The 24,773-nt window shown below is 44.7% G+C and overlaps 1 protein-coding gene and 1 long non-coding RNA gene across 3 annotated transcripts in view; one reads left to right on the top strand and one right to left on the bottom strand.

Annotated features, from left to right (window-relative positions):
* Nucleotides 1-16,083, bottom strand: part of LOC118352084 (uncharacterized) — a 34,339-nt gene extending 18,256 nt beyond the window's left edge. The window contains exons 1-3 of the long non-coding RNA XR_004808602.2: nt 15,909-16,083; nt 15,535-15,590; nt 1,468-1,535 (exon numbers count right to left, since the gene is read on the bottom strand). This is a non-coding gene — a long non-coding RNA (uncharacterized LOC118352084). The remainder of the gene's footprint in view (nt 1-1,467; nt 1,536-15,534; nt 15,591-15,908) is intronic.
* Nucleotides 1-24,773, top strand: part of LOC112661065 (inhibitor of carbonic anhydrase-like) — a 39,023-nt gene that overhangs the window by 7,475 nt on the left and 6,775 nt on the right. For both annotated transcript variants that reach the window (XM_025448928.3, XM_049099811.1), the window contains exons 2-13: nt 308-480; nt 4,072-4,180; nt 5,087-5,248; nt 6,479-6,638; nt 7,441-7,496; nt 9,340-9,518; nt 11,082-11,253; nt 12,163-12,305; nt 15,001-15,091; nt 16,265-16,306; nt 19,174-19,329; nt 22,175-22,316. In XM_025448928.3, coding sequence (XP_025304713.1) covers nt 308-480; nt 4,072-4,180; nt 5,087-5,248; nt 6,479-6,638; nt 7,441-7,496; nt 9,340-9,518; nt 11,082-11,253; nt 12,163-12,305; nt 15,001-15,091; nt 16,265-16,306; nt 19,174-19,329; nt 22,175-22,316 — 1,585 coding nt within the window. The remainder of the gene's footprint in view (nt 1-307; nt 481-4,071; nt 4,181-5,086; nt 5,249-6,478; nt 6,639-7,440; nt 7,497-9,339; nt 9,519-11,081; nt 11,254-12,162; nt 12,306-15,000; nt 15,092-16,264; nt 16,307-19,173; nt 19,330-22,174; nt 22,317-24,773) is intronic.

Below are 24,773 nucleotides of genomic sequence, written 5' to 3' on the forward strand. Positions count from 1 at the left end.
AATTTTTCTCTATCCCACTCAGCCAACCCTTTACCTGTCTTTATTTTTATTTTTATTTAAGATTTTTAATTTATTCATGAGAGACACCGACAGAGACAGAGACATAGGCAGAGGAAGAAGCAGGCTCCACGCAGGGAACCTGACGTGGGCCTCGGTCCCGGGTCTCCAGGATCACTCCCTGGGCTGAAGGTGGTGCTAAACCACTGAGCCACCCAGGCTGCCCACCTTTACCTGTCTTTAAACTCTTCTTTCAGCAGAGAAAGATGAGAACTGTGTTTTCTTCATACCTCTGGCCTCTGTCCCCTAGGGCTGTGTCTGGCTGTTCCTGGGAAAACTGTGAGGTGGTGCACTATCTCAAATCATGAGGCCAGGAAGTGCTCCAGTTTCAGTGACAATATGAAAAGAGTCCTTCCAGAGGATGGTCCTCATGTCACCTGTGTGAAGAGAACTTCTCACCTTGAGTGCATCAAGGCCATTACGGTAAGTTACAGCTGCCTACAGGAGAGTGGAAGAAAATTCATACTTCTTTTCTCTGTGCTTGTTATTATCTATTGCTTCAGAAGAGTTTTCTTCCTGCGGGAACTAGACTATGCTTTATAGGAGAAAGAAGTAAGCTGAAGACGTGAAAATACAGGGACTATGTGTAGAAAACAATACAAGTGCTCAACATTCACTAATAGTAAGACAATAATAGTAATGAAACAACTAATAGAGAAGGATTCAGTGAAGATGCCTGCAGTAAAGCAAGGCCAGAATTGCACTGGAAGAGAAATCCATAAACAGCCAGAAATAAACAAGAAGTACTGTATTTTAGTACAATAAGTGATGATGATACAATAAGTATCACCATTATTACTTAAATTTGTTTTTAGAATTTCCCAGGAAAGATATAAGATACAAATGCCTATGAGATAGAAAGAAACAAAATATCAATATTTACAGTTGATTGCATGCCTGGAAAGTACAGTGGGATCAAGAAAAATACTACTATAATTCATTATTAATGAATAAATTAGTTTGGCAAAAGAAACATATCACAATGTCATTTTCATATTTAACGGTCATTAGCTGGGAAGTACACTAAAATTGTGACACATGTTCATTTAAAATAATAAACTATAATTCTAGTATACTATAATATATTCTACTATAATATAATAAAAAAACATTCCAGGAAAAACAATCATATGAGAGATGTGCAAGATTGTTATAATACAAAAGTCTAGGACAGATGAGCAATATTTATTAATAAATTAAAACATGCCATATTCCTAGATGGGAAGACTAAATATCATATACTTGCATATTTTCCCAAAGTTAGTAAGTTTAACATAATTTTCATCTAAATATAATCTCTTAAAAAGAATCAATTAAATAATTATAAAATCCTAAGAAGAAGCACATGGATGAGAATATAAATAGTATTATAAAAAGAAAATCAGCAGTAAAGGAGTGGCTGAGACCTACCTGAAACTATAAAATATTAAAATAGCAGTGTTACAAAGACCAGCGTCTTTGGTGTAGATGTAAGAGACCTGGAAGAGAACAAAATCCACACACATTAACAGCTTTCTTTATATACATCCACCTATCTAGTTGTCTACGTGCTATGATACAGATGCCAACTATGATCAGTATCCAACATTAGGGCACTAGGGCCCTAGGTTTACTAAGTTTAGGTAAGATATGTGTAGATTTACATAGATTTGTATGATAAGGCAAACTTTCTAAATAAATGGCTGAGAAAAGATTTTTTTTTTTTGAGAAAAGATTCTTTAACTGGACAATTGGGTAGCTATTTAGCAAAAAAAAAAAAAAAAAATCAAATGAAATGTTTAATTCATTCACCAAAACAAGATCTCAGTTTGACTGAATTTGACTAATACAGATTAGACATAACAATATAAATCATAGAGGTAGATAACCTTGGAAATGTAAAAATTATAAATCTCTGACAAAATTTTTTTAAAGCCTTAAGCATATGAAAATATATTCACACCAAGTGTGACAAAACAGCATAATATAAAAACTAGATAAAGATATCATTTAAATTTATAAGAAATGCTTGGGATGCCTGGGTGGCTCAGTTAGTTAAGCTTCTGCCATCAGCTCAGGTCGTGATTACAGGGTCCTGGGATTGAGCCCTGCGTTGGGCTCTCTGCTTAGCAGGGAGCCTGTTTCTCCCTCTCCCTCTGCCTGCCACTCCCCCTGCTTGGGCTCCTCTCTCTTTCTGTGTATGTCAAGTAAATAAATAAAATCTTAAAAAAAAAACAAGATGTATGAGAAATATTTAAAAAATAATAAGCTATGAACAAACCACTCACAGAAAAGAATTTATAACTAATAAATGATATAAACAAAGGAAAAAATATTCATCCTTTTTGATAATCAAATGCAAATAAATGCAAATAAAGCCACTTAAAAAATATTTTATTTATTTATTCATGAGAGACACAGAGAGAGAGAAAGAGGTAGAGACACAGGCAGAGGGAGAAGCAAGCTCCATGCAGGGAGCTCGATGTGGGAGGTTTCCAGGATCACACCCTGGGCTGAAGGCAGGCGCCAAACCGCTGAGCCACCTGGGCTGCCCAATAAGGCCATTTCTTAAAGTAACAGTTTATACCTAGAAATGTAATAACATTTTTTAAATGATAGCATTTCTTGCTGGTAGGTTTCTGTGACATTAGGATGCATTGCTATTGGCATTATAAATGATAAATTTTGTGTCATTTCTGGAAAATAATTTGGAAATGCTCAATTGGCGTCATAAGCATTCACACAAACTTTTATTTATTTATTTTTCTCTAATCCATTTACGAGTGAGGGGAATGATTTGTCACAAGAATTTGACCCAGTGCAATCGTGGGAGCAGGTTAAATAGTCTCTATGACACTACTGTCTTTGCACCTGCTCTTGGAGCTTAAGGAAGAGGCAGCCAAGAAAGGAAGGTGTATGTAAAGCGAGGGAAGAGCAAGAACAATCTGGAACCATAGTCACAACCTGGAGCCCATGGCTACGAACTGAAACCTATGTCTATAATTGCTTCTGACCTTGACGGTGTTCACTAGGCCCAGTGGCCTTCTTGTCCTTTTACCTTTATACTAAATTCCTCCTTTTCTCAAGTTAATTTAAGTTGGGTTCTGATACATACAATCAGCACAGTGTTAATTATATACAACACCTGTATATATAAATATATGAGTATGTATGTAAGGAAGACAGGATGGGGAAAAAGGAAGAAAATATATAGAAATGCAATAATAAATTCAGATAAAGTTGGGGCCCCTTGGTGGCTCAGTGGTTGAGGTTCTGCCCTTGGCCCAGGTCATGATCCTGGGGTCCTGGGATCAGACCCCAAGTAAGGCTACCCGGAGGGAGCCTGCTTCTCCCTCTGCCTATGTCTCTGCCTCTCCCTGTGTGTCTCTCATGAATAAATAAGTAAAATCTCTAAAAGAATAATAAATACATAAATTCAGATAAAGTCAAGTTACTTCAAACGTTAAGTAATCAATGAATTTAAAAAATGATTTCCATGATGCGTTGAGAAATGATCCAATCTCATTTCTGAGAAAAGGCTGTGAAGTTGCTGCCTCTCACAAGAAGGAAGGAATGCTGGGCTGACAGATACTTAACAGGGAATCCAGATCTGTGAGTGCAAACCATGACTTACAGATAGAAATTCACAATTTCTGTCACAATTACGACAATTCACTCACTTATCCAGCAAACATTTATTGAACATCTACCTGTAGTAGGAAAACACACACACACACACACACACACACACACCCATCTTGGTGGAGCTTACATTCCAAAGGGGAGACCATGGAATAAACAACAAAAGTTTGTCAGGTAGTTGATAAGGGCTAAGGAAAAAACAAAGAGGAGTCTAGCATTTATGCATGAGGTGGGAGTTCTAAGATGTGGTTGGAGAGAGCCTCACTGAGGTGACATTTGAGTGGATGCTAGGGAGGGAAGGAGGTCTGACCCACGCAAGTATCTATGGGTCAAACATCCCTGCAGAGGGCTGAGTTGGGAGCTCCATTCACGGTCTGGTCTCTTTTCTTTCAGGCAAACGAAGCAGATGCTGTGACCGTTGAAGCAGGTTTGGTGTTTGAGGCGGGCCTGCCCCCCTTCAACCTGAAGCCCATCGTGGCCGAATTCCATGGGTCAAAAAACAGTGCGTTCTCCCCGGGGCCCCAGGTCTCTGGTTTGACACTGCAGCCATGGGGGGAAGGCGGGGTCTCTGTCAACATTACACCTGAAGAGAATTGCCCGAGCTCTTTGGATTGAAGGAGGCTGTCATCTACACTGACCCACAAGGCCTGGAATGTGGATTCTCCCTGGAAAGCCATGAGCTGTGTGCATCCCAATGGAAGTACCCTTGGTACTGCTGGATGAGAGGGGGCAGTGCTGTCTGGGGTTCATCGCCTACCCAGTGGGATGACACCCCTGGGAGGCCTGCCTCTGGAGACACACAGACCTGGACAGCCTCTCCCCTGTGCTGAGTCCCCTGCAGGTGCTACAGAGCAGGAGTCTGTGAATGCTGTGATGAGAGGTTTGGGGGGAGTCGGAGAATAAGGCTTTGCCTCCTCTCCATTTTTATCTTAGTGTCACCACTGTGTGCATGAGACCTGCCCACCTCAATCAGACTCCAACTTGCGGGGCTCTGGCAAGATCCTGGGGTCCCCCTGCACCCTTCCTCTAAGATCTTCACCCTTGTGTCTGGGCTGCAGACAGAGAAGCAGAGAAGGGAGAAAAGCCAACAGTAACATAACAATGACTGGCAGCTGAAGATCTCCCCGAGCAAGCCCTGCAGGCCCTGTAGTAGCTGGTGGCCCCCAGCGCCATGTCTCCACTGGCTTAGAGGCGCTGACAGAAAGGCACCAGTGTTCATTGCCTTGAAAAGGGACTGTCCCCGCTCCTGCTAATCAAAGGCTTTTTCTTTTTCTTTTCTATCTGTTCACCGGGGGATGGTACAGATCCTAGGATCCCCTAAAGCTGCCCATTGCACACACTCTGCAAGATGAGTTAGTGACCACGTGGTACCTTTCTTTAGCCCTTCTTTCTTTCTGCTTCTTTGCAGATCCACAAACCCTTCATTATGCTGTGGCCGTGGTGAAGAAGGACAGCAACATCCAGCTGAAAGGGCTCCAAGGCAAGAAGTCCTGTCACCCGGGCCTAGGATGGTCTGCTGGGTGGAACATCCCCATTAGGATATTTTTTCCTTCTGTCTCTGTTGAAGAAGGTAAGCTGGCTAAGGCCGGGTGCCCTCAGGCAGGACTCCTACTCCAGTCGCCCACGTGGATTGTACTGGGGCCATACAATCACTGTATAAGGTACACCAGTTTCACAAACAGCAAGATGGGGTGAGGATACCCTGAGTAAAATGTCATCAGCTGGGGTTGCTGCAGCAGCAACCCTTGGGAACTGACAGCTGAATCTTCTCTCAGCAAAGGTGCCTTGGTCTCTAAGCTCCCCACCACCACATACTTGTTGTAATCCCAGCAATTTGGCTCAACAAGGGCCAGGTTGAGGCTCGTGAGAAAGGGGCACTTCCTTCTGGCTTCTCAGGAAGGCTCACTAGAGATTATAGGCACCAGAAGGCAGGTCTCAGAGTAAGGGCTTGGGGGAAGGGTTTGGGATGGGGGCAAGAAGAGACGAGTGGACCTGAGGCATGATTTTTTTTTTTTGATACTTCTTGTACAGTTATGATGAGCCAAGGGAGCCTAGGGTGCCTCTTTAGCCCTTGGAAGATGATGGCCAAGTCTTTCTGCACTTTTGAGGCCTGCCAACTCTGTAGCATTCACGTTTTGCCTGTGATAGGGACAAGGGGCCACTGGGGCCAGATAGAGTACTATAGCCGGGGCCACAGCTCTGACCATGTTTGCCCTCTCTTGGGGTCTTCCTCGCCTCAGTGTCAGACACTGCTGCATGTCTGTGTGGCTGTTGGCATGTCCCCTACCAACCACCAGGCAAGTTATCCCAACACCTTTCCATGGATTCCTGGAAGACGAATCCCCATAAGCTACCACAGCCCCTGGATCCAAAGGGGAGAGGGGTGGGTGGGACCGAGTTCTGAGGTGAGGAGGGACTGTCGGAGGTCCTGTGGTGTCTGGAGTTCTGCTTACCACACCTAGGGCCTCCATGGCGGTGAGTTAACAAGTGGTACTGGGATTGCAGCTCGGCTCAGTGTAGGTCAGCCGCCCTTGTGTCTTGAGTGGACAAGCTAGGAAGCATCTGGTGGGCTGGAGCCCCAGGCCCACGCATTAGGGTGATGCCTGAACAGTGGGGACCTTGGGGCATCCGTCTCCTCAGCCATGGGCACTATCAGCCACCTCTGCACATCTGCTTCCTTGAGACAGTTCTGGGAAGTGTGTGCAGCCTCGTGGGCTCTCACCTAGGGCCACTCGCTCACACACACGTGCAACCTGGAGGTTGCTGGTTCGTGTCCTTAGGTCCTTGTGTCTGTGTTAAGCAGCCACAGCAGAAATGGCCCAGTTCTTCGTCGGCAGCTGTGTCCCCTGTGCAAACAGGATGGAGTTCCCCAGGCTGTGTCAACTGTGTGTGGGGGAAGGGACAGACAAATGTGCCTGCTCCTTCCAGGAACCGTACTTTGGCTACTCGGGCGCCTTCAAGTGAGTGGGGGGCCCCCTCCCCGCCCCTGCCATTCTTCCTTACTCTGATGACAGAGAAACTAATGTACAGGGAGTGGATAGGACCTTCTCAGATCACCTAGGGTGTCAGTGTGAAACCCAGGGTCCTGAGTGCCTCCCATGGCCTGCCCTCACTCCTAACGTCCTGAGGAGCGTAGGGTCTGTGTGCTACCCTCCTGGACCAACAAGGTCTCTGGGACTCGTTGAAGGGTCCAAGCTATATCTGGGACTCTGGGATTCATAGACACAGGCTTGGGCGTCCATTGGGCCAAAGGCCAGGATCTCCCAGCTTGCTTCTTTCTGTCTGAGCTTCTCCCTGTGTCATGTGCCTGCCTCTTCCCAACTCCATCTCAGCCCCCTGCAGGCACCTCTGTATGTCTATAAGAGACAAAGCTACTACTCAAAACCAGAATGAAACTGTCCAGGAACCCAAGACTATCCTGAGTTTTTATCCTCTATATTAGGCTTTAAGCCTTTATTAAAAAAAAAAAAAAAGTCAGTCACTTTAGGCTACCTTTGAAATAGAAGGTGACTCCACATGATTCCTCACCAGAGTTACCCGTGTTGTGGTACAGAGCTCCTGCTTGCTTCAGACTCGGGTTGGCTGTCGAGGTATAAAGTCCCCTCAGGGCCATGGCCTCTGTGAGGACACGTGGAAGCCTGGGAAACTGTGGGCAAAGCCCTGTGAGCCAGTGGTCAGGGCAGAGCCTCAGAGGGGTTGCACTGGGCAGAGGTGAGCCCAAATCACGGAGACTGGCCTGACTACTGCTGTCCTGTTCCTCAGGTGTCTGCAGGACGGTGTAGGGGATGTGGCCTTCCTAAGGCATGTGACAGTGTTTGGTAAGTTCTGGATGGAGGAAGAATCACGTGAGCCATACCCTGGCCGGGGGAACTGGCTCTTGCCTGAAAGTTTCCCTACGTCTAGAGATGGGTAATGACAAGACTGTTAATGAAATAGGAGAGTTTCTGTATAAAACCCATTTCTGCTATACTTTGTTTAGTGTTCAATTTGTGCAGTCTGTAAATCTACTAAACAAATTTTCTGAACATTTAAATGGTATTTACCAATTAATAAGATGAAAGAGGTTTTAATAATTATCTTAGCCACTGCAATGTCCATTTCAAATGTAATCACACTCTCCCGAATGCTTCAGTGTAAATATGGTTCCTAAATGCTATAAATACCTTAAACAAACACACAAATTATTATAACAGTTTCAGAACTTCTTAGCACATCTACAACTAGATGTGTTGCAAAAGCATTACTACTGTAGACAAAAATATATTTCTTTTTTGTTTCTACATTAAAAAAAAAACAATTTTTAACAGTTTTGAACAACGAATCAGAAAGAAACAAAAAAGAAACAACATAAATTTCAGACAAGTTGAATTTATAGAATCTGGGTTTTGTTTTGTAACCAATTATATTTCTATCATATACAGAATATACTTGTATCACTCAGGATGTTTAAAGCAGACGTATATTCAGGATGCTAGGGTCTTTTTGAAGATTGATGTTGGCTACCTCAGGGAATTTTAAGTCCTTGCTTTGTACATGGGCCTTAGATCCCTATAACCTCATGCCTTTCTCTAGCATGAAATAGGAGCTCGGTGTTGTTTGTTCCTTTGTTCAGCCATTCACAATTCACTGTCCCTTCATTATCACACACTGACCCGGTTTGTTGGTATTTTGGGAATTGATGCCTGTCTTATTATGGTAAATTTAATTAGTGGGGTCATATGTGGGTTTCTACTCTTGGAATCAAGTTGTTCCGGATAATTGTCTTGTTATTTCCTCTAGTTGCTGCAGTGGGCAGCAGCTTCTAACTCTCACTCTGAAGTATTTGAAGACATCTTCACTTTCTGGAAACAACAGGTGGTCCCAGGACATTATGGTTTATTTTTGCTGAAAGTCCTTTGTCTGCTGATATATAAGATCACTCACCGTTTTATAAGTAGAAGGTTATGACTATCCATCAGGCTTCTGGGGGTACAAACGAGTACTGGTGTGGAGCTGCTACCACCACTGGGCCCCTGAGTGATTCATGTAGAGAAGTTCTGTCTTCTTGAAGCTATTAAATCATATTGAGTCTTTTTTTTTTATCATATTGAGTCTTGATTTAATTCTGACATTACTAAATCATTTTAAATTTTTTCTTTCAATATCAAGATGTAGAGTGTGTTTTCTCTACAACATACCTAATTAAGCCATTCACAAGAACTCTAATTGTACTCCTCCTCTTTCAGTATGAGAATTTATGAACCCCAAAGACCTCTATGAGTTTGCTAGGGCTGCTATCACAAAGTACCACAAACTGGGTAGCTTAAGCAACAGCAATTTATTGTCTCACAGTTCCAGAGACTAGAAGTTCAAGATCAAGGTATGGGTTGGTTGGTTCCTTTTGGAGGTTCCTTGCTTCTGATTGGCTGGGACCACACAGTCAACCTTGTATGGGATGAGAGGGCCCAGAGTGGGCCTTGTGTTTGGGGACTGGCTGACTGACAGGGACACAAAAACTATCTAAATTTTGGCTTGCTTATGTGGCACCTGCCCAGCAGCCACTCCATTTTGGGCCTAGAAAGTTATTACAACAAGGTCAAATAGTTTGCAATTCAGGGAAGAGCAGAGACCACAGCTCATGGCTCTGTCTGCAGTTGGCTCATTTGGGGTTTCCTCCTCCAGAGAACCTGGCAAACATGACTGACAGTGACCACTATGATTTGCTCTGCCTGGACAACAGCCGGAAGTCTGTGGACAAATACAGGGAGTGCCACCTGGCCCTCTTCCCTTCTCATGCTGTCATGGCTCGAAACATAGGGGGCAAGGAAGACTTGATCTGGGAGCTTCTCAACCAGGCCCAGGTATTCCCACCCTCCATCCTCACCTCCTGCTTAGCAGTGGGAGGGGGGGTGTCCCTGTTTGGATTTGGGGCATTCTCCTACACTCCATTGTAGCCACTCTGAAAGTTCTTTTGGGCATAGGACAGGAACCATGCCACGCATCATTTGCTTTGCTGAAAAGCCACTCAGTCTGTAAATGTTATAGACAACAGAGGCCATGAACCCCTCATCTGGCATCATCAACTCCATGGACCAGACTCCGTAGAAGTGCCTCATTGCTTTGTTTTTCCTTTTCAGTTCTAGAGGGGTCCTCAAGATGTAGGGGAGAAAACTCCTCCTCCATGGAGTTTTCCCCTATTACCTTGCTGGCATGTGCTCCTGTCCTCCTGACTTCCCTCAGTGGCAGGTTCCCTGGCCATGAGTGTTCTCTCCATCTGGTGTTGGTAGCAGCCTCTCCTAGCCAACCCTCATTCATCCCCCAGCCCCTCTCTGTTGGTGCTCTCTGCTTAGCATTGAAGATTCAGAGATGAGTGGACAATGACTTTCCCTTGAGTTGCTCCCCGACAAGTGTGAGGGACATGATGAGTACACATACAAATTATCATCAGATGAAATGGTACAACCTTGGGGGCGTGGATTGTGTACTTTGTAGAGGACAGAGGAACTGGTTTGCAGGGCAAATGTAGTGGGATTCTTGAGCCCTGGGAAGGAAGCTGTGCATACCTCTAGGAAGGAGGGGGCAGTTTGCCAAAGAGGGCAGCAGGTGACATTTCACATTTTGCCATTGCAAAAGCAAAAAGCAGACAGACATTGGAAAGAGCTTGGGAGGTAGGTGCTATAGTCAGAAATGGCTTTGGGCCAGTTAGTGGGAGTTGTAGGCAAAGAAAGGGCCCTTCCATTTTTTGGAGGCAGAAAATTCCCAGGTAGGCTTGAGGTCAGAGAAAAACCCAGGACTCCTGACCTCCAGGCTCAGTGGCAGGCACTGGACCATCAGCAGTTCCGGGATGAAGACCACCAGAGCTACTGGGGACAGTGGGATGGCCAGCAATGAGACAGCCTTTGCTGCCTGCCCCATGGGACTATTGGAGAAAGGCAGCTGCCTGGCATATAGCAACCCATACCTCTTGGTGTGGATCTTGGGGAACAGCCTCTAGCAGTTTCCCTGAAGCTCCACCCAGTAGACTGGCTGGGATTTGGGTAAAGCATTCCCTGGAGAGAGGCATGAGAACTCCGGGAACTACAGGGACTTTGGTGGGCTGGGTGCTTTGTCTTTTTTTTTTTTTTAAGATTTTATTTATTTATTCATGATAGACATAGAGAGAGAGGCAGAGACAGGCAGAGGGAGAAGCAGGCTCCCTACAGGGAGGCTCATGCAGGACTTGATCTCAGGATTCTGGGATCATGACCTGAGCCAAAGGCAAATGCTTAACCACTGAGCCACCCAGGCATCCCTGGGTGCTTTGTCTTCACTCTCAGGTGCTCATATTTTCTCCCTTCCAGTTGTCCTTGTCTGGTTTTGGATTTGTTTTCCCTTTCCCTTGCTATACCAGCTTCCCTCCTCTGTTTCTTTTATCCTTTGAACAGGAACATTTTGGAAAAGGCAAGTCAACAGAATTCCAGCTCTTTGCCTCTCCTCATGGGAAGGACTTGCTCTTTACAGATGCTACCGATGGGTTTTTAAGAGTCCCTCCCAAGATGGACGCCAAGCTATACGTGGGATACGAATATTTTTCTGCCATTCAGCGTCTAAATATAGGTAAGGGCCTATGAGGACAGCAGAGCAGGAAAGCCAGAGGGGCTTTCCCAGTGCCCGCAAGCCTCACCTCATGCAACCTTCACTGGCCTGTGGAGCTACCAAATGCACTGGGTTAGTGGGGGGATTTTCTGCTGAGCTGGGGGAAAGGCCTGAATTATGAGATTACAAAAGGGTTTTGAAGATCTTCAGATTACAGTCAACTTGAAGTAATGATGGTTCTTGCTCCTGTGTATTAACCAGGATTACCCCACCCAGTGTTAGGTCTATATGACAGGGAAACTAGCACATTGACAACCTAAGTGGGAATGTGGCCTCTGCCACTATTAGGAGTGGAATTAGAATTTCGGAGGGTGTTAATCCAGCTCTTGCCTTTCTCTGGATCCCTGTGGTTCATTACTTCCTTCTACTTTCCTTACTTTTGTCCTCATTTAGTCAACCAATAGTTACTGAGCATCTACAAAAGCCACTGTGTTAGCTGTGGGCATCCTGTGGTGCGCAGACATTGGGTAAGGGGGAGAGCCATCAGGCCCACCCAAAAGAGAGCACATGACTATCACCGGGGGAATGCTACTGGGTGGGAGAACCCATTCCTGTCAGAGAAAACTCTGAAAGGTCCTAATGTGGGCAGGTGCTCAGAAAGGCCTTCCCTCAGGAGGATATACCCAAGGAGGTGGGGTAACGAGGGTGGGGAACTGCTCTGCCTACACTGCTCTTTCTGAGTACTGAGTTCTCCATTTCTCCTGGAGGATGATAGGTAGGAATGAATGGTGATATGGGCATGAGATGTGGCCACTCTGCTGCTGCGATTGAGGGTCCCAGTGGGTAGCCATTCTGTAGCCAGTGGCACTAAGCTCCCAGATTCATATTGGGACTTCTTTTGGATCCCTGGTTTTTCTCCATCTGTCCTAGGTGTGGAAGACTCCCCGAGGGTGCGGTGGTGTGCAGTGGGTCACCATGAGAGGGTCAAGTGTGATGAGTGGAGTGTCCTAAGTGGAGGTGCCTTAGAGTGCACCACAGAGGAGACAACTGAGGACTGCATCGCTGCTATCGCAGTAAGGAGGGCCCCATCTCCACAGCTGGGCTTGGACACCCAGACATGTGGCCTCTCTGTCCTCTTCTCATATGTCTTCCTGTTGGCCATGAGGCTAAGATGCACCTGTTGTGTGCTGCCCCCACCCTCCAAAGCCCAACCCAACTCTACTCAATGTGCCCCTGCAGCTCAGGCTGGCCCAAGGCACAGACTTCTCAGGTGCTCAGCTCTGGAGTCCTGGGAGCTCTGAGTTTTGTCCTGCCTAGAGCTGTGGGAAGTGGGGTGACATCCCAGGGGGTGGTCAGGGCCCCTATGGATTGTGAAAGCAAATCAACCTTTTCAGTTCTTGAATTGTAAGCATAATTTTTTTTTCTGGTGATAAAAATATATGTTGGAAGAGAAATTAAAAATAAATAAAATCATTCACAACTTTATAACTCAGAAATTATTGCCACATAATTTCTGAGTTACGAAGTTGTATTGTTATTAACTTTCCATTTCTCTATGGGCAGATAATATTTTTGTGATTAGAAAAAATAAATTTATAAATAAGGGACTAAAAAATTGACAAACTCAGGAGACACACATTCTTCTTTAAGAAGACCTTTATTTTGGGGCAGCCCGGGTGGCTCAGCGGTTTAGCGCCACCTTCAACCCCGGGCCTGATCCTGGAGACCTGGGATCAAGTCCCACATCAGGCTCCCTGCATGGAGCCTGCTTCTCCCTCTGCCTGTGTCTCTGCCTCTATCTCTGTGTCTCTCATGAATAAATAAATAAAATCTTAAAAAAAAATAATAAAAAAAAGAAGACCTTTATTTTGATAAACTTTCCTGGGACTAACCCATACCATAAGATCTTGCAATTTATATAGTCTCTTAAATTTGTCAATGTTAAGGATTAAATGAATTTGAGTGCTCAGGATATTGCCTAGCATATAGTAAACACCTGATAAATGTTATCTGTTATTAGTATTTAAAGTCAGTACAGTAGGTTCACTTTTTTAAGTAATGAAATATTCATTTAAAATCTTTTCAATGGCTTTTCAATATTCCACCAAGTATTTCTGCCTTAATTTATTTCACTGATTTCTAAATGTCTACATTTGAATTATTCCCAAATCCTTTACTATTGTAGACAATATAAAAATGAAGATTTTTGTTCTATAACCAACATTTCTGGGTTTATCTTTAATAGTAATAATAGCTAATATTTTGGAAATTACTTACTACATGCCAAGCATGTTTATGAACTCCTTGAATTAACTCCTGCATTAATTCCTTGAATCCTCACAATGAGCTTATGAGCCCATCTTATGAATGAAAAAAATGTGTATAGAATAGTTTTTAGGTATATGTCCTTTGGAATATATATCAGATCCGGGAGGCTATGTGATATAGTGGTTATAAGCAGAAGCTAAGTAATTAAACTAAGTTAAAGTTAACTAAATTAAAGTTAATTAAAATTAACTAAAGTTTTAGTTTTAGTGACCATCTATTGGAGAAATTATTTAACTTCCCTCTTCTTTACTTCCCTAATGAATGAAAGGGGAAGAATTATAGGACCTACCTTATTGGATTCTGTGGGGAATACATGAGGTAACCACTGTAAGGTGTTTAGAAGTGGCCTAGCAGGCACATAATAAAGGCTTGGTAACTTTTTGTTTGTATAGTTGCTACTGTTTTAAGACAGATTTCTAGAAGGGCAGTTCATAGGTCAAAAGCCAAGAGAGAGTATGTATCTGTGTTTTTATTTCAGAGATCTTATCTGTCACTGTAAGTATACATTTATTGCTCTGTTGCTGGAAAATTTCATTAATTGAACTAATAGGTTAATTATTAATGAATTATTGAATTAGAAAAATTGTTTATTGAAGTCTTTTTTGTGCCAGGGCTCTGAATATAGTGCTAATGGGATTGTGGGAACAGAATTGAACTCCACCATACAGAAGAAAACAAGTTGCATAGAAACATAGTAAATGGCTCAGTTGGTTGAGCATCCAGCTCTTGGTTTTGGCTGAGGTCAGGATCTAAGGGTGGTGAGATTGAGCCATTGTGTCGAGCCCAAGCACAGCTTGAGAGTCTGCTTGAGATGGTTTCCCCCTCCCTCGCCCTCAGCTCCTCCCTATTTGCACCCTCTCTCTCTCAAATAAATAAATATATAAATAAACAAACAAATAAATAAAATTTTGAAATCTTATAAAAAAGAAACAGTAAATTCAATCCCTGAGTCTGGCCATATAGATTGCTGAGTGACAGTGGTCATAAAGAAAATGTGGTGAGGGCATGTCCAATACTCAACATTGGTCTAATGAGAGGTCAGAGTTGCCAAGGAGCATGATCTGGGTTGGGCACTTGTTCGTGGGTCAACACATCCAGTGTTTTTTTTTTAAGACTTGATTTATTTATTAATGAGAGACACACAGAGAGAGGCAGAGGGAGAAGCAGGCTCCTCATAGGAACCTGATGTGGAACTCAATCCCAAGACTCCAGGATCACAACCAGAGCCAAAGGCAGGTGCTCAATCACTGAGCCACCCAGGTGCCCCAACATGTCCAGTTTTCTAAACCCTGTGTTTAAGTGGCAGAAGTTTTTGGTGATCCATGAGTTGATTAATCCAAAGGACATGTGACATAAAGCCAATGAAATAGAAACCTCTGAGGGTCAGTGAGACAGGAAATGGTCTCAGGGTTGTGCTACTGATTTATTTCTTAACTTCAGAAAGGAGAGGCTGATGCCATGACTTTGGATGGAGGCTTCATCTACACAGCAGGCCAGTGCCGTCTAGTGCCTGTCCTGGCAGAGAACTACAGTAAGTGGAAGGGGTGCCTCTCAGTGTTTTATTTTCTCTGGGCTATGGATGTAGAAAGAAGGGGAAATGATCTAGTTCATTGTTGAGATAAGAATCAACTACTGGTGAACTGGAAAGGCTAGCAGATAATATCCTCCTTCCCCAGAGTTAGACAGAAAGAGATCAAAAGAAATTTTTATTACTTAAAGGGTGATATTAGAGGGCATGGTACAGAACTGGCTGCAGGGCTCTCCAAATTGCCACTGAGTTAGAGTTACCCACTAGTTCAGGTCTGTTGGCTTACCCCAGGCTGAAGGCAGAGGAGAACATGTATTGTCATAGAGCTTCATTGAAAAGATCTAAACCATCCTCTCCCCACTCTCTTCAATAAAGAAAGTAGGGGCTAAGCCACACGTGCCTCACTTGATACTTTTGCCAAATTCACTAGTCCAAAATTAACTTACCATAGCTGCACTGGAAGGTTAAGGGTTGGGGAAGGTCATATTCTTCAGTGGAGATCCTTTTACAAAAAAAAAAAAAAAAAAAAAAAACAAAAAAAAAAAACAAATAAATCTGGGGAAAAGAGGATTTCACCAATATAATTTATTAGGCACCTTATCTGCTAGGCAGTGAGAAGGAAACCATACACTATCCTTCAAAAAAAAAAAAAAAACTCTGTGAAGTAAATAATGATAACTCCGTTTTACTGATATAAAAACTGCAGCTTAGAGAAGTTACGTGATGTTCCATGGTAGAATGAAGATTGTATCCAGGTTTTTCTGACTCCATGGACTGGCTTTTGCCCCTCCAACATAACAAGAATATAATGATTGCCTACCACAGTCCAGAGGGAAGAAAGATGTCAGGATGACTTGAGTCACTTAGCCAATGCAAAAGGATCTGGGTCAAGATCTTCAGTGGTCTCTGATCCTCTTCGAAGGACATCTCATTTTCTTTCTCTAACTCCCTGAGGGCTGGGGAGATTCTGAGGTGGAACCTGATGTTCATATGGCAAAGGACAGGGATGTGAAGGGTTTAATAGCTGCAGAATCCTGGCTTGTTGACAACCAGTGATAAACTGCTTAGCTAATGTTTCTTATTTTACTCCTCACTCTTGAGATTAAGAAACTCATGACTTTGGGTTGAGCAATATGACAGTTTAATGCCATGAACCCTGACTGTTTTTCCTTTTAGTGCCCAAGGATGAGTCTACATGTGTAAATACACCTGCACAAGGTGAGTCAGAATCAGTAACATTGGGGCTCAGAGGTACAGGCCATGGTTGGGGAGAGGTGAGGGAAGTCTTAAAAATGAACCAAAGTTACTAGAGTTGTAAAAAAAAAAAAAAGGAAAAAGAAAAAAAAGAAACCGGGAGAATGAGCCACTACCACTACAGGTTATTGTTAAGGAGCAAATCTGTCACAAGCTGTGGCAATAATTACTGTTTGTGGGGTACTTTACAGTCAACAAAGGACCCCTGCTTGCACTATTCCCGTCTACTCTCCTCAGCAATCTTCTAGGATGTGGGCATCATCATCCCGTGTTGTGTAGATGGGGAAAGTGAGTCCCAGAGCCACACAGCTGGGGAGTGGCTGCACCCAGGCTTGATAAGAGGTAGTGTGACTGGAAGCCCCTTGCCCTTCCCACACCACCCTATCCTTGTCACATGCTGCCTGCCTTCTCTGTACCAGGAGGCAGGAGCCCATCCCTAGCACTTCTGGGCCAAGTGGAGGCTTCATGAGAGGAGAGTCATAGATGCTCTAATGAAGAGGAGGAGGAAAATGAACTCAACCCTTTGGCTCTTAGCCAGCTGATTTTGACAGAGGAATTGGTCTTGTCCTTAGAATAGACTAGGTGACAAGTTCTCCCATTTGTATCTCTACATAGCAGGGAGGGTCTGTATCTGTCCCCGAAGTACTTAATTTTGGAAAACAGAGCAGTGTTTCTCAATCTAGTGTGGTGCTTGGACTGGCTGCATCAGCATCACCTGAGAACTTATGAGAAATGCAAATTCTTGGGCTCCGTCCCAAATCTACTGAGTCAGAAACTCCAAGGATGAGGCCACTGCTCTGTTTTAACAAGCCTTCCAGCTGATTCTGATGCACATGGAGGCTGAAAAACAACTGTGGTAGAGGATCCTGAGATGAAAACAAGTGCATCCTTGGGTTTGGAGTTTCTTATGAGACAGGTGGACTGGGAGAGGTGGGTGGGTTTGGACCACCACAGCACCAGCAACATCTCTGTTCCCTGCTGAGCACAGGGTCACAGAGGCCCTGCAGCCCCACACTCCACCAAGGCCGCTAGAGTGCAAAGCTGCTCCCCTGCAGCAGCTCCCCTCCATGTGCAACAGGAGTCAAGCCCTATGATATGCTGTCTCTCTCCCCTTCTGCTTTTATGGCTAACAGTCTTCAGTGACTTGTGTCTTATCCCCAACAATAAGGGCTGGTATTTCATAAGCCATGCCCTCTATCGATTATAGAATACATGAAGTCAGAAAGAACTCTGCTTCAAGAATGGTTGAAATTTCCAGGAACTGCAGTAATAGGCAAATGCAGGTCAGCAAAGATGCTTAGAAGACAGTTTAGGGTGACTGGCTGTGATGGAGAAGGTTAGATTTGAGTAGAGACAGAGAGGGATCAACCCCAAACACACACACACACACACACACACACACACACACACACACACACACAGGATGGTAATAATTAATGCCATTTGTGCAGGAATAGTTACACATCCAGAAAGGCACTATTAATGTATTTGGCTGCTGGAATGGTGTAACAGAGCACAGTTTGGCAAGCAAGGGTTTGCTGTGGCCTTAGGAGAATTTGCTGCACTGAGAGAGGGGCTCTGGTGCGGTTTGTGCCACTAGCAGCACCACTGAAACCCAGCAATGTAACCTCCCCCCATACTATCCTAATACTGTACAGTGTGCCCATATTAGGACATCTGATCCCCCAAATAACCCCCCTTCCCCATGGGTATCATTGTCACCATTTTACTGAGGAGAAATTGAGGATCCTAGATATAAGTGGCTTGTCTGAGGTTATTCAGGAAGTAACTGGCAAGGCAGGTCTTCCACCTGCAATGCAGACTTCCAATTTTTCCAGGCTTGAATATGTAGAAACCTAAACCAGAATGGCAAGAAAGGGAGTGTAGTAGGGAGGGGGGTTCGGAGTGGTGGTGGAGGATCACATTATCTTCTAATTCTGAAGATTTAGGATTCTAATCTTCTTATAAATTCAGCTTTGCTGTTTAGGCCTCACTCAATAAGCACAATTCAGTTGTAGAGTATTGGGATAAGAATATATGAAGTATCAGTGGTGTTCCCAATAGAATCAAGAATAAGAGAAGAAAGGCCCACTCCCAACAAAGACACTTGGTATTGCTTTGGAAATGAATGCAGTATGATTTAAAAGATTAGAAAAATATCTCTAATATTGGAGAAAAAAGAGAGTCAATCGCCACTATTAGAAAATGATGTTATCATAAATCTAGAAAATCAGACTTAATTTTAGTTTTTAAGATTTTATTTATTTATTCGTGAGATATACACACAGAGAGAGGCAGAGACCTAGGCAGAGGGAGAAGTAGACTCCCTCTCCCAAGGACCCGGGATCACAACCTGAGCCAAAGGCAGAGCCACCCAAGTGCCCAGACTTAACTTTAAAAAAGAAGTTAAAAAAATAAAATAAAAAAGAAGTTATTAAAGTTCTTTCTTTTGGATTTCAACAGAAGCACACTTATATGTACAAGGATTTATGTAGATTATTTGTAATATGGCAAAATGGGTCACAACATAAATGCCCACCAGTAGAGGGATTACAAAGCATCTTGCTGTAAAGAATGTATAACAGGATTCCAATGAAAAAGTATGAAGTATGTGTGTAAATATTTCTGGATATATGTATGTAGACATGCCTGGAGAGCAGTAGTGTCAGACTTTTTGGCCCCATACCTAATAATGATAGTTATTGGGAGGGACTCAAGCTTCCCCCTCCCCTGGGAGAGTGGCAGGCAGGCACTAACTGTAGCAGCCCTAGAATACATTTTCAGAGGGTCCTGGAGCTACTCAACTTGCATTTTGCTATCTCTCTTGCAAGGTCATTACGTCGTGGCAGTGATTAAGAAATCAGATCCCTCCCTCACTTGGTACTCTCTGCAAGGCAAGAAGTCCTGCCACCCTGCAGTTGGTACTTCTGCAGGCTGGATCATCCCCATGGGTTTAATATACAACAAAACTGGGTCCTGCAAATTTGGTAAGTGTGTTCTGGGAGGCGATGTGGCCAGCCCCTTCCTTGCGCCTATGCCTGTGTAGGACAGGAATCAGTTCAATGGCACGGAAAGCCAAAGGATGGCATAAACGGGTAGTGGGGTCAAGAGTTGGGCAGCTATTACAGGTGAGCTGTATCTCTCTATGAGCAGGTGCTCCCCTTTCCCCTAACCTCCTTCCTTCTGAGAGTGGCTTGGCCTAGAGGGCAGATATCAGGGAAATACCCTAGCCTTTACGTGTTACAACTGGCTCCGGGAACAAGTCAGTTGTAGAGCAAGAGTGGTGTGTGTGTGTGTGTGTGTTTTGTTTTCCCATAGAAACCAGACTGGCTGCTTTGTGAGGACTGAAAATCATGTACCAGCAAGTCCTTTCACTTGGTGCCTTTTCACTTATCTTCCTTAGATTCTCATACTGATCATTTTAGCAGCACTCTTGCCAATACCTAAAAGGCTCCTGGTCCCCTGCTTTCCCCAGGCATCTGACAAATCTCACCTCTGCATGAACCCTATTACCTGCTCTCTTCACTCTCTGTACCTTTGCAGCTCAACATGGCTGGAGAAGTCATGGGGCAGAGTGGTTCATTCCGCTGGAAATGCCCCAGTTGCTGGCCTCAGTGGGCCCCTCAGAGTCATACCCTCACTGTGTCGCCACTCCACACCCCCACACTTCCCAATAATCATCCTAATGTCCTCACTGTCCACACATTTCCAACCCACTCCCATTTACCATCCTTTCTCAGCAGATGATTCATCTCAGCAGCAAGAGACAACTGAAATGGTCAGAAAGTTTCCCCGTCACCATCCCCTGGCCAAAGCTGAGGGCTTCTTCATGGCTGTACCTGCTCAGCCTCCCTCCACCTGTACTTTGGGTGTGGGCCCATCCCCTGGTTCCCTCCCGAGTGCCTCATACCTTGGGTTACTACTTCTCTCTCTAGTGTAGCCAATAATTTCTTTCAACATTAAACACATCCAGTGTTTTCCATCTTTAAAAGTCCTCCCTTGCTCAGCAGTCTCCTCCAGCTTCTGACTTGTTTCTCCTCCACCTTTCCTGCCAGGCTTCTTAACAGCGTGGTCTGAGCCACTCTTCTCCCACTCACCCCTCCACTCCTGTCCTCTGGCTTCTCTGTGTCCTTCCATAGAAGGACTCTGGTCAAGGCTACCGGTAACCTCCATGTTGCTGAATTGGAATGTCATGCTCCAGTCCATTACTCCATGGCTTCTCTTTCTTCAGATAACCCCAAAACACTATCTTCTGGCTTTTGTGAAAACACACTGGATTGATTTTTCTCCTGCCCCTTCAAAGTCCCCTTTCCCAGTCTGGTTAATACATGTTTCACTTCCTTAAAGCAACTTTTTCCTCCACAGGCACTCACATCCATGACTACAGCCTCATTTGCCATCTAAACAAATAATATTATATATACAAAACTAGGCATATAGCCAGCACTAGATAAATGTTTGCTATTATTACTATTGTATCTATATGTTGATAACTATTGTGTCTTTATCCCTAGCACAGATCCCTGCTTGACCTTCACACCTGTGTATATTGAACTGCCTATTAATGCTATCTAGTTGGATATCTCAAAAGCAATTAAGCTCTAAATAGAATGCATAATTTCTGCTGAGCCTGCTCCAGAGCTGCCTAGCTTGGTGGAGGACCCTACGGTCCATCCATTAGCCCCAGCTAGAAACCAAGCTGTCATCCTCCATGCACCAATCCATTAGCAGTGATGAGTCCCTCCACTGTCTCCCTCCCAATGTGTGCTGTTCTAGTCCAAACTGCCCTCATCTCCCCTGGACTATTACAGTAACCTGCTGCCTGCACCCCATATCTTCCCTGGATTCCATTCCATTCCATTCCATTCCATTCCATTCCATTCCATTCCATTCCATTCCATTCCCACTGGTAGACCAATCTTTACAAAGTGCAGTTCTGGAAATATCCTGCCCACTACCCTTGGTCCAGCATTGCTGTAGCCCTTCAGAAGCTCCCCATTTCTCTAAGGATAAAGAACAAAACTTACACAAAGGAGCAAAAGCAGGTCTGGACCTTGCCTCCTCCCAACTCACTCTTGGGCCTAGCCCAATAAACTCTTACTAACCTTTCTGTGCCTTTGCCCCCCACCCCAATGCCTCCCCTAGGCCGTTACATATGCTCCTCCCTGTCTGGAAAACTCTTGTCCCTTCACCCATCACTTAAGTAATTGCTATTCATTCTTCATCTCTCGACTTGAGGCCTCTCCCTGATTTCCAGGCCTGTACCAGATTCCTTTACCTGTAGCTCTAGAGAACCATATTCGTCTTTCCCATTGCAAGCTGGAGTAGGGGGTGGGGGTACAGATTCACTGGCGTGGCTTCTTGAGTTATGACTGTTGCTCATGGACTTGAGTTCCAGGAGCGTGGGGCCTATGTGATGTCCTCACCACAGTGCCCTGGGGTCCAGCCAGGGCTTGGCAGCTGGGCCTCTCAGGCCCCTTCCTGGATTTGGATCAAGATGGGATAACTTATAAGGGAGGGTAAGGATAGCAGAGGTCAGGAAAAATGTGGGTATCAACCAGGTAGGGCTTTTGGTTTTGTTTACTCTCTTAGGATCACATCTGTGTCTGTCCTTCCATACTTCCACCCTGTGTCACTTCTATCCCATAGACCCTTGTGCCAACTTCAGCCAGTCCCCTTTTACTCTAGTTGCAAAAGGTTCTTATTTGTAATAATATGGTACCAAACACCTGAATGTGTCTTTACACCATTCTGGTAGTTCTAGAGACAAATTCTGCAGCTTTCTTGCTAACACGGGCAAGAAGAGCTGACCTCTTGTGTTTTTCTGCACAGATGAATTCTTCAGTCAAAGCTGTGCCCCTGGATCTGATCCAAATTCAAATCTCTGTGCTCTGTGCAGTGGTGGAAGCAACCCAGCCCACACATGTGCTCCCAACAACCATGAGAGATACTATGGCTTCAGTGGAGCATTCAGGTGAGTAGTATCCGTGCAGCACCTTTCTCTTTGGCACCAATCCAGTGAACTTCTTGTCCTTTTCACCTTTTCTACCGCCCCAGAATCTGGGTGCTGCATATAGGAGGAACCAGAATTAGAAAACAGAACTGCAAATTCCCACTAGCCCCAAGGACTCAAGACCAGCTCCTTTCTGGAACACTTTTCTGCAGACCAGCTGACTTAGGGCACCTGAGGAGAGGCAAGAATAACGGGTGCAGGGTCATGACCCTGGTTCTACTTTTGTTCTTTTCTTCTGTATGATGTGAACAAGTCACAGAACCTTTCAGAGTTCCAGTTTAAAGTTAGAGGAGGAGTATTGGACATGTGCTTCTTACACCTGGCTGATGAGTAAATTTTATTTTATTTTTAAAATTTATTTTTTTAAGATTTTATTTATTCATGAGAGACCCACAAAGAGAGGCAGAGACACAGGCAGAAGGAGAAGCATGGTCCCTCTGGGGACCCTGATGCAGGATTCAATCCCAGGACCCTGGGATCACGACCTGAGCCAAAGGCAACACTCAACCACTGAGCCACCCAGGAGTCCCTAATGAGTACATTTTTAAAAATAGGTATTCCTGTGCTCCTCCGGCCATTCAAGAAACCTTTATTGAGCACCTACTATGTGACAGGTACTGGTCTAGGTAGAGGGGTAGCAGCAACAAGACACATGTAGCTCCCCTGCACTTGTCTCATGGGGAGAGCAGGACAATAAACATATAAATGAGGGCCATGAGGGCCATTCACTTCCTGACTGTGGTAAGTGCTACAGAGGAACCAAGGGGGCTGGTGTAGTAGTGACTTGGGTAGGGGAAAGTTTTGAAAATGGTGGCCAGGGAAAGCCTCAGCAAGCAGAAGGGACCATGTGACCTGAGAATTAAATATGGAGAGGGAATCAGACCTGACAAAATACAGAGGAAGAGTATCAAGGAAGAAGGAACAGCAAGGACAAAGGCATGAGGTGGGACAAATCATGCTGTGTGTGAGGCCAGAAAAGAAGGCCCTGAAGTGGGGCATGGGAGGGAGTGGATTGTGTGGGTACAGAGGCCGGAGCTGTGGCATTGGACATGTCTCAGTGCCCTATCAGCCTGACCAAGGAGATAGATTTACTTCTAAGGATGCTGAGCAGCATGGGACACTTTGAGGCAGTAAGCATGTGGTGTGGATCAGGGTTTTCTGGCTGCTGTGTAGAGAATGTGTACGCATCTAGGAAGGACCCCTTTATTTGTCACACTGCCAGATGACTTTGTCCTGCCATCACCAAAGTTTTATCTCTCATAAGCCATACATAATGACATATTTCCACAGATCCCACTACATGTATGCTAAACATGAAACTTAGGCTAAAGTAGCATGTGTGTGTGTGGGGTTGTTTCTTGGTTTTGTTTTTTTACATCGGAAAGTGCATTGGTATTAGGGTTGATGGTCTTATAGGTACTAATATGATATCACAGAGGACCCAGAAAGGTCAGAACTCTGTCTTGAAACACAACTTGCCCTCTTCCCTAAATGAGGTTGGATACCCACAGAACCACCTTAGCTTCTGATGGCTCATTCCCCCCACTACCTCCTGCCTGCCTTTTCACTCCCTTGGGTTTCCTGACTCCAACAGCTCTTCATTCCTACAGACTTGTGACCTACAGATCCTGTAAACTCTTCTCCATTCTGTCTCCCCTTCATGTCCTTTTCCTCTCCACACCCAGCGTCCATTCCACAGCCAACCACAGTAATCATTCCCCCGTGCATAGCCTCAAGTGCCTGCCTGAGATCTCCTGGCTGAAGCAGGGCATTGGTTAGGTCCAAAGTTCCACTCCTTGGTGTCTTCACTGCTGGGATGCCTGACCCAACCCTCTCCCCCCTATTAAAGCAAGGAGAACCCACCTCAAATGTGCACATGTGCCTAGTCCCTTCCCCAGGCACTCTTCTAGAAGATGAGTCCATACTCTCTCCTTGCCTCAGTCTTCCAACACATCTCCCTCCATCTGTCATTCCTTTGTTTCCTATTTTACCTGAGAAAACTGGAGCAGTCCAAAGAAATGCCACAGTGTCTCACTGCCACATCTACCCCTATATGGCATCTGTGCCCACAGACACTGCCCTCCCTCCGCTTGCTTGGGTCACCTCACTCAGCCCTGTCCTGGACCTGCACCAGCCTCTCCTCCAACCCATCCAAAGACATTGCTTGGCACTTCTTCCCTCTTGCTCCTGCACCATCACATCTTCTTTACTAGGTCATTTCCACCAGCATCTACATGTGCTGCTGTTTTGTTCATCTTAAACATAAATACATAAGTAAAATCTTTCTTTGATTTCACTTTCCTCTCCGACAACTTCCCATTTCTCTTCTTCTCTTTACAATAAAATTCCTTGGGCAGTCCAGGTGGCTCAACTGTTTAGATCAGCCCAGGGCATGATCCTGGATACCCGGGATCGAGT

This window comes from Canis lupus, chromosome 23 (genome assembly GCF_003254725.2).
Source record: "Canis lupus dingo isolate Sandy chromosome 23, ASM325472v2, whole genome shotgun sequence".
NCBI classification, from domain to species: Eukaryota; Metazoa; Chordata; class Mammalia; order Carnivora; family Canidae; genus Canis; species Canis lupus.